Below are 10,005 nucleotides of genomic sequence, written 5' to 3'. Positions count from 1 at the left end.
GATCTCAGCTCACTGCAAGCTCCGCCTCCCGGGTTTACGCCATTCTCCTGCCTCAGCCTCCCGAGTAGCTGGGACTACAGGCGCCCGCCACCTCGCCCGGCTAGTTTTTGTATTTTTAGTAGAGACGGGGTTTCACCGTGTTAGCCAGGATGGTCTCGATCTCCTGACCTCGTGATCCGCCCGTCTAGGCCTCCCAAAGTGCTGGGATTACAGGCTTGAGCCACCGCGCCCAGCCAAGTCACCTGTTTAATCTTACCTATTAGGATGTCCTTGTAACCTCTTTGTAAGCTAAGAGAGAAAAAAACACTATTAACAACAGCACTTCAGACGCAACCAATGCTGTCAATTCCTATGACACAATGACAATACTGAGAAATTATTATTCTAATAAGTAGTCTATTTTAAACCAGCATAATACAGTCTATGAAGACATTCCCACAATCAGAGTAATTAGCTGATAAAAGTCTAGGATAGGACTTATATGAAGGAATGTACAGAACTGGCAAATCCATAGGCAGAAAATAGCTTAGTGATTGCCAGGAACTGGGAGAAGGAAGAATGGAGAGTGACCACTAATAGATACAGGATTTCTTTCTGGGGTGACAATTGCATAACTTGCAAACATACTGAAAAACACTAAAATGTATACTTTAAAAGAGTTAAATTTTATGCTAGGTGAATTATATCTCAATTTTTAAAATACAAAGAAAAAAATCAAGGTTAGGCAAATTTTATAGTAGGTAGTATTACAAAAACATATGAACACCCTTTTCTATACAAGACACTGCTTTTTTAAGTACACAGTTTTCCCCACCAATAACAGTACACCAGGCCACACTGTTAATACCATAACTATACTTGCAAAATACTTCAGCAGCATGTTAGACAAATGGAATCCAAGTATAATTTCTAGTTACAAAGAATACACTCTATTTTTAGGCCTAATTTTTTAAAATTTATACCCACTCTTGTAGGGCAAGTTTCAGTGAAATTATGCATACTTAAAAAAAAAAAAAAAGATGGGGTCTTGCTATGTTGCCCAGGCTAGAGTGTAGTGGCTATTCAGAGGTACAATCACAGCGCATTACAGTCTTAAACTCCTGGGCTCCAGCAGTTCTCCCACCTCCAATTCCATATTGCCAGTCACAGAGATTAACAGCCCATCTGTGATTAAGAAAATCAACACATATAAAAACGGTTTCGGTGTTAGGTTAAAGTACCTCACAGGACATAATGGGAAAAACCAAAATGAGCATTTGGGAACTTTATGTTGGGGTGTTTACAACAATTATTCTCATGTAGATGACATCCTGTACAAACAGCATTCTGTGCCACAAGTTCCAAGTGCCTCCAGGTAAAGAGACACACAACAGCTATTAGCAGAATAAAGGTAAAACTGCCAATGACATTTCCTTTCACTGCCGCAGAAATTAATCTAATTTCACTTTTTTTTTGTCTAAAGTACTTTCCTCCATCCATTATTCACTCTGAATGCCATCTGTCCTCACGTATTACAAATCCATTTCTCTAACTACTGAATTTTCCATTTAACTCATGGCATTAGGATGCTAAAATGAAAAAAGCAGTCAGTTACCTCTTGTAACAATGGAATAACAGTATGGAGGGGCATCCTTAATACAGTCTTCTTTATAAGGTTTACATTCCTAGTTTGAAGTACTTTCTGTGAGAAAATAAAAGGATTATTAAGATAAGCATACTCACAAACCAAGGACACTACAGGAAAAAAAAAAAGTCTGTAAAAATGAATTCTTTAAATCATTTAAGACCAAGGCAATAAACTACAAACGGAATTTAGCAAAAATAAAGGTTCGAGGGACTGAATGGAGCATATTATGTCCTATGGTGAACAGACAAGCATAGTCTTTGGGTATCAGTAAATTTACTTCATTACTGAAGTAATTTTACTTCTTTGTGTTTTATTAAAACATCTCTAGACATTTGAATACAGACATACGCCACTTTAGAGATGTTCCCAAACTTCCATTTTATGAAATTTGACCTGTATCCTCCCTAGAGTGAGCAAAACAGTAAAATTACTTAGAAAGCAAGAAATCCTTTTAAATTAGGTGTCAATTTTTTGGTAAAAGTTTACGCCAATCAAAAGATGACATAATGAGAGCTTGAATCAAAATCCTTTAACGGTACGTCTATGGTGGAGACCCAGTCTCCACACTGGGTTACAGCAAAGGACACAGAGCAGATCAGTTCTGGTCCTGCCCCTTAGAAGCACATCTTCTGGGGCAGGCTGTTCAACTTCTTCAAGCCCCACATGCTTTACAGAAGTAGAAGGTAAAAATTAGGGTCCTTTTGAAAGAGTTTAGTCCCAGAGAGTCTTTCTAATGGTATATGTATTTTTTGGTGATGGTTGTGGCTATAAATATGCTCAGAATAGAAACAGCAGTGGCACCGAAAGGCAAAAATAGAGAAAGTTAGTTTCCAACCTATTAATGTATTTATTTGAAACAGGGTCCTCATTCTGCTGCCTGGGCTGGAGTGCTAGGCACACCACTATGCCTAGCTAGTTTTTTAATTTTTATTTTGTAGGGCTGGGGTTTCACTATGTTGCCCAGGCTGGTCTCAAACTCCTGGGCTCAAGCAAAGCTCCTGCCTCAGACTCCCAAAATAAAAGGATTACAGGCATGAGCCACCATGCCTGGTTTCCAACTTACTTTAACAGTCCCTAAAATATTTTTTCAGAATTCCCTATGGATTTAATTTGCTTGTAAAGCTATCTTTACACTAAGCTCTTCTAAATCCATCAAGTAGTATTTAAAAACTATCACTGACATAATTATATAGTTTGTTTCTTATGCAAAAGAAATAAAACATTTTATACATCATTACTGAAGAACTGAGGGATAGACTATACTGATTTAATAATCTTAACCTAAATTTTCATTTTCAAATAACCAGAATACAAGATTCAAAACAAACTATGCTGATATTAACTTTAACAATTCAAGAGGTGCTTGATGACACTAAATACTCCTCAAACCATCTCTTCATTATAAATAACAGCACAAAGTTCCAATGATCTAGAGGCTATAGGAAACATTCTGCATGAACTAGTCTACAAATTATCTTTTGATATACAACATGCTCTTGTAAAGGTCCCCAATTTTCACAAGATGGTCACCCAAACCACCAGGCTTCATTGTCTTAAATGGCCAAGTAGAGTGGCAGCGCATCAGGTCAAGAACCCTGAACTTGTTCTCTATTATGTATACCGAGAAACCAGAAAGGACTGAAACATAATGGAAGGTTCAAAGACAGGAGGTTTGTGAAAACCACCAGTGCTCTAAATAGAGAATGATCATATAATTTGTTGTCCAAACTGGGACACTTCTGTGAATGGAAGGAGTCACTATTAATTACACCAAGATGAGAGGTATAAACCAGAACTGGTGCAGACAAAAAAGTATGGCCTAGCTATTTAGAAGTTATCCCAAACTGTAGGGCAGAAGAATTTTTAACAAGTTGTTGGATACTTCCATGCCCACTAAAGACCAAGGCTCTACAGTAATGATTTTCTAATTTAAAATAAGCAAATAAAAATACGTTATCCCAAACTAAGTGAAATGATAATAAACAGAGGAGTCAGCCTCATTAATTTCTGCAAGGATATATGTAAAGAAACAAACCTACAAGCCACAGTTATAACTACTAAAAAGGTGGTGTTGAAGACAAGATTTTTCTTTTACAACTTTACTGCAGTACACATGAAGCATAATAAACCACATATTTAAAGTGTACTGCTTGATCAGTTTGACATACTCTTTACCCATGAAACAAATACTATGATAAAAATAAACACTGTTATCACCCTTGGGTCTCCTTGGGTCCCTTTAAATGTATCCCTCCTTCCACGACCATTCCAGGCAGCTACTGAACTATATATTGGTCTGCTTTTCCAGAATTTTTATATAAATAGGAATTTATATTACTTTTTGCCTAGCTTCTTTCTCACAGCCTTAGTTTGAGATTCATGCATACTACTGGTCTATTAATAACACAGTACTTATATTGCTAAACAATTTGTTTCTCCATTCACCTGTTAAAGGACATATGTGTTCTTTCCAGTTTGGGGCCATTACAAAGAACATTCACGAGCAAGTCTTTGTATGAACGTATGTGTGTTACTCTCTTGGTAAATATCTAGCAGCAGAATGGCTGCATCATATGGTGGATATATCCTCAATTTTTTAATAAACTAATTGTTTTCCAAAGTAGTTATACCATTTACGTTTCCACCAGCAATGCAACATATTTGAACTTCAGCTGCTCTACATCCTCACCAACAGATGGTATTATTGTCTGTCTGTCTCATTTTTATCAACCTACAAGGGGTATATGCAAGCTTTATTTCATTGTGGTTTTAATCTGCCTTTCTGTGATAATTAATAATGCATAATACCTTTACATGTGCTTACTGGCCATTTGAATTCTATTGTGAAGTGTCTGTTCAAACCCTTACCAACTGCTTTTGAGTCCAGATTCAAATCCTTTGTCTAACTTGAGTTGCTAACATTTTGTTACCAGCCCTCGGCTTGTTTTGTTATACTCCTAACACTGTTTTTCCAAGAACAGAAGTTTCTAGTTTTGATAAGGTTCAAATGACCAATTTTTTTCTTTAACATTTCACGCATTTTGTGCTGTATCTAAGAAATCTTTCTCCACTCCTGTTCACAAAGATGTTCTCCTGTTTTTTCTAGAAGTTTTGTAGTTTTAGGTTTTATAGTCAAGTCTATGGTCTATTTTGCATTGATTTTGTGTAAGGTGAGATAAAACTGAGATCCATTTTTTTACAATTGTATGTGGTCTATTTCTGGACTCTGTTTTGGCCCCTTAATCTATATCTATTTTTTCACCAATATTAAACTATCTTGACTATTATAGCTTTATTTTGAAATCAACTGGGTGATTCCTCCAACTTGTTCTTTATTTTACCATTTCTTTGGTTATTCCATGTCCTTTGCATTTCCACATAAATTTTAGGATAGGTTTGTCAATTTCTACGAAGGTGGCTGACAAGGACTGCTGGAATTTTAATTGAGAATGGATTAAATATATAGACGAATTTGGGGAGAATTATTGACCCTTAAAATACAGAATATTCTGACCCATGAACAGGGCTTAAACCTCTATTTACTTAAGTCTTCATTAACTTCTCTCAACTGTTATAATTATCAGTGTAGAGACAGTTATCTGTTTTAGATATACCCTAGGTATTTTTTGGTACTACTATAAATGGAACTTTTAAAAAACATTTAACTTAAATGCTTTTAAAATATTTAAAAATATCTCCTATGGGTGCCATGAATTACATAAATACGCTTCTCTTTTTGCATAAGCTACAGACTAATTCATTGAGTTACAATTCCACCTTCCAAATGCCATTAATGTTAATGCCAGGTTTTCTATGACAGACAGTATTAACCTCTTGGAAGCACCCATGTTGTACCCCTGTCACTGCTCACATTCTTCTTTTGTTCTTATTTTTAATATCCTCATAACTATGTATCCTCATAAGGCAGCTTTTGAAAAGGGGAAAACTTTTTTAGAAGGAAAATGTTACTTCCCTCTTTCTTTATTAGAGTACAGAATGTATAAATGCATAATCTCCTAGGTAATACATTACAAGAACATCCATTCTTTTCTTTTTTAAAAAAGGGTTTACTTGGCTGGGAGCGGTGGCTCACGCCTGTAATCCCAGCATTCTGGGAGGCCAAGAGGGGCAGGTGACCTAAGATCAGGAGTTTGAGACCATCCTGGCAAACGTGGCGAAGCCTCGTCTCTACTAAAAATACAAAATTAGGCGGGCGTGGTGGCGCACACCCATAATCTCAGCTACTTAGGAGGCTGAGGCAGGAGAATCACTTAAACCTGGGAGGTAGAGGTTGCAGTGAGCTAAAATCGCACCACTGCACTCCAGCCTGGGTCACAATCCATCAATCAATCAATAGAATAAAAAATTTCCTGAAAGGGTTATTTTATGCCAGCACTTTGTGAGGCTAAGGCAGAAGGATTACTTGAGAACAAGACTTTGAAACCAACCTGAGCAACACAGCGGACCCTGTCTCTACCAAAAAAATGTTAAAAATTAACTGGCTATGGTAATGCATGCCTGCAGTCCCAGATACTCAGGAGGCTGAGGTGGGAGGATCACTTGAGCCCAGGATTTCATGTAGTGAGCTACAATTGCACCACTGCCCTTCCAGCCTAGGTAACAGAGTGAGACCCTGTCTCATTAAAAAAAAACAAGCAGAGGGGCATGTGTATTTTATGCTCTATACTTTTCAAGCACACAATTTTTCATCATTCAACCACTTCTCTATTATTTCTACCTAAGTAACCTATACAATTTAAGAAGTGTTTTCATAAACAGCATTTTTCCTTTCAACAACCTATAACACTTAATGAAAGTTACATATTAACATCTTTGAAATGTTCTTGCCAAAAATGATTTTAAACTGGATCTCTTCTAGCTTATAGATCTAACCAGATCTAGATCGTCAAGCTTCTAGATCTAACCTATATAGAGAACAAGACAGACAAAGCAATGTGTTAAATGATACCACAATGATGCAGTATGCAAAATACTGAACATGGAACTCTCTACTGCGCAAATAAACTAACTTCTCCAAAAAAATAAATTGCAAGACACAGAAGGGGCATACCAACTAAATACAGTGTAGACTCTGTTGAAATCTTGTTTTAAAGAAAGCAAAAATAGGCTGGCACAGTGGCTCACACCTGTAACCCCAGCACTTTGAGAGGCCAAGGCGGGTGGATCACGAGGTCAGGAGTTCAAGACCAGTCTGGCCAACATGGTAAAACCCTGTCTCTACTAAAAATACAAAAATTAGCTGGGCATGGTGTCACGCACCTATAACCCTAGCAACTTGGGAGGCTGAGGCAGGAGAATTGCTTGAACCAGGACCCAGGATGCAGAGACAGCAGTGAGCTGAGATCGTGCCACTATACTCCAGCCTGGGCTACAGAGCAAGACTGTCTCAAAAATAAATAAATAAAGTAAAAATTAAAAAAAACAAACTTTGAGACAATCAGGGAAATATAAACACTAATATTTGATAATTTTAAAGAATTACTTTTGAGGTACAACAATGGATTATGGTTATTTTTTAAAAGGATGTTTTAAGTTGAATGGGGCATATTTATGGATAAAATGTATGTAATCATTTGAGACTTGCTTCACCATAACTTGGGGAGACAAGTGAGACTATCAACAAATCAACAGTTGATTGGCTAGTATTGATAATTTCTGAAACTAGGTAATGAGTTCGTGATGGTCCACTGTACTATTCTAAATGTTCTGAACTGTTTCTTAATAAGAAAAAGCAAAAAATTTGTACTCGATTCATTTGTACCTACTGAGGAAGGCTTCAAAGCATAATTAGTAGGCAATGAGGGCAGTTAAGTTATATTCCGTTTTAAAAACACTGTTAATTGTTTTCTACAGATTTTTCACCAAATCTTCACCCAGGTTTCTATGCCATGGTAAACTAAAATCTACCTCCACAATACATTCACAAACTATTTTAAAAGTAATTTTAGGATCAATGTACCCTAAAAACACGGATCAAGTAAAATCAGACACACTACTCATAGGTTATGGATTAAAGTCACATTGACATTCACTGAAATCATAACACTGCTATGAGTCATTAAGAATAAACGCATTAGCAAATGTAAACTGCTTTAATCTGATCAGGCAGTACTTGAATCCAACCAGTTTTCACTTAAATGTTCTAGATAGAATGCTGTCAAACTGTAGAATTTACGAGAATCAAATTGAGTAACTTCATACAAGCAGTCACCAACTTACACAGAAATCAAAAATGCCTCCCTTTATACAAAGTTTCTAGTAATTTTACCTCTACATATTTGACAACATAACCCCCAACCCTCTTGAATTTTCCCCCAAACCTCCTACCCATTGCCAAGGTTCCACCTCACTGCCCCTCTCACGGCCAGGGGAAATAAGTTTCTGGAATCCAGAGTAAAAACTCAGGAACGCATTTTCCTACAGAAAAAAATATAAATTGTGATCTAGAATGCTGAGTATTATCATTCAGCTACACTATGTTTATAAAGGCTTTTATGAACTAAAGCCTAATAACCTAATAATTCAGAACAGTATTTCTATGAGAAAATGCATTCCAAGTTCAAAATAACTCAATGCAATCCCTTTGTAGGTTGGTGACTGTCTGTATAATGCCACCAAGTGATACATGTTTCACTAAACTCATAAAACATTACATTCCAAATGGCTCTGTAACATGATGGCTCACAGCTGTGAATGTGTTATGTCAATCATTTTCTAAGAAATATTAATCATGTTAACTTAGTTAAAAATTGCTACATACTTACATTTAGCATTTCAAAATCATTACTTTCTAAGCCCTGGGTAAGAAGAACTGGAAAGCTATTTGTCTGAAGGTCATCCTTTCCTTTTTTGCGTGCGTCTATATCCATTGCTCCCAGGCGTTCTTCAATGCTAACCTACAGAACAGAAAGGATTGTTAATGTGTTACGAGACTTAAAGAAGTTTGGAGCCAAAAAAAAAAAAAAAAAAAAAAAAAAAAACAGGATTTACACCTCAACCCTGGAAAACACTAATATGCTCATTCTTATTCCAAGAGAACCTCATTACCATAATGCCAATGTTGGAGACAGGTGAAACATCTGCAATCCAAGCTTCCAGATTCTAGCAAAAAAAACAACGGCCCAAGAAGCACATGGTTTGAAAATGTTCATTCATAAAAATCCTTCAGAAGAGGCAAGGACTTGGCATCTGATTCTAAAACCCAAGACTTAAGACCTATTCTCAGAGAAGCTTGCCCCACTACAACTACCCCTTGGTGTCACCCTCAGATCTGCAGGAGGAAACAAAATATTATTACAAGGGCATAAAGACCGCTATGTTCCCAAAACAATTTGTAAAAAATGTCTTCCTATTTTTAACGGTGAGCTCCAAATGATTTATTAGCTAGAATATGCTATACTACAACTAAGTGTCCTTGATAAATACTTAACAGTTACGTGTAAATAAACATGATGCAATTTGCTATACAAAAATTCAACTGTGGTCTCGGTGTGGTGGCTCTCATCTATAATCCCAGCACTCTGGGAGACTGAGGCAGGCGGAACACCTGAGCCCAGGTGTTCGAGACCAGCCTGGGCAACATGGCAAAACCCTGTCTCCACAAAACAATAAGCCAGGCATAGTGGCATGCATCTATGGTCCCAGCTACTCGAGAGGCTGAGGTGGGAGGATCACTTGAGCCCAGGAGGCAGAAGTTGCAGTGAGCCGAGATCAAACCACTGCACCCCAGTCTGGGTGACAGCATGAGACTCCATCTCCAAAACACAAACAAAAACAACAACAACAAACACCCTCAATTGTATAGAACTGATTCCTGACCAAATCAAGTCTAACATGTTCTGTCAGCCTCTTGGTAACTAAGTCAAAAAGAAATTTGTTCTATGACTAACAGAGCTAAACAGATGTGCTTGGTTTATCTTAACACAAAAAATATTAAAAAGGATATGGGGAAATTAAGAAGTTGAAACTAGGCCAAGCCAAAGAAAGTTGGCACTTTATTTTTAAAGTCAGCTATCACGTAACTGAGGAATAACTTTTATGAACATGTTATGAACATGTTTTATGAAGCTATGTTATCCCCACCGTACCACCCAATAAACACATTTATAATCAGTTAAATTATCCTACGAAGTGGACAAAGAAAACAAAAGAATAAAATTTAAGTAATATCAGCTAAACAAACATAGTATTTCTGTAAGAATAAAAGTTAAAATTCCGGCCGGGCGCGGTGGCTCAAGCCTGTAATCCCAGCACTTTGGGAGGCCGAGACGGGCGGATCACAAGGTCAGGAGATCGAGACCATCCTGGCTAACACGGTGAAACCCCGTCTCTACTAAAAAATACAAAAAAAAACTAGC

General features: G+C 37.1%; 1 protein-coding gene across 2 annotated transcripts in view; it reads right to left on the bottom strand.

Moving 5' to 3' along the window:
* Positions 1-10,005, bottom strand: part of WDR43 (WD repeat domain 43) — a 56,274-nt gene that overhangs the window by 10,642 nt on the left and 35,627 nt on the right. Inside the window, exons 11-14 of one of the 2 annotated variants that reach the window (XM_017877021.1) lie at positions 8,413-8,544; positions 7,976-8,065; positions 1,595-1,681; positions 257-288 (exon numbers count right to left, since the gene is read on the bottom strand). In XM_017877021.1, the coding sequence (XP_017732510.1) occupies positions 257-288; positions 1,595-1,681; positions 7,976-8,065; positions 8,413-8,544 (341 nt within the window). The remainder of the gene's footprint in view (positions 1-256; positions 289-1,594; positions 1,682-7,975; positions 8,066-8,412; positions 8,545-10,005) is intronic. The other variant, XM_017877022.1, reaches the window with a different exon arrangement.

The sequence above is a fragment of the Rhinopithecus bieti genome, unplaced genomic scaffold (genome assembly GCF_001698545.2).
Source record: "Rhinopithecus bieti isolate Rb0 unplaced genomic scaffold, ASM169854v2 scaffold_7681, whole genome shotgun sequence".
NCBI lineage: Eukaryota > Metazoa > Chordata > Mammalia > Primates > Cercopithecidae > Rhinopithecus > Rhinopithecus bieti.
This window is presented reverse-complemented; position numbering and strand designations above follow the sequence as displayed.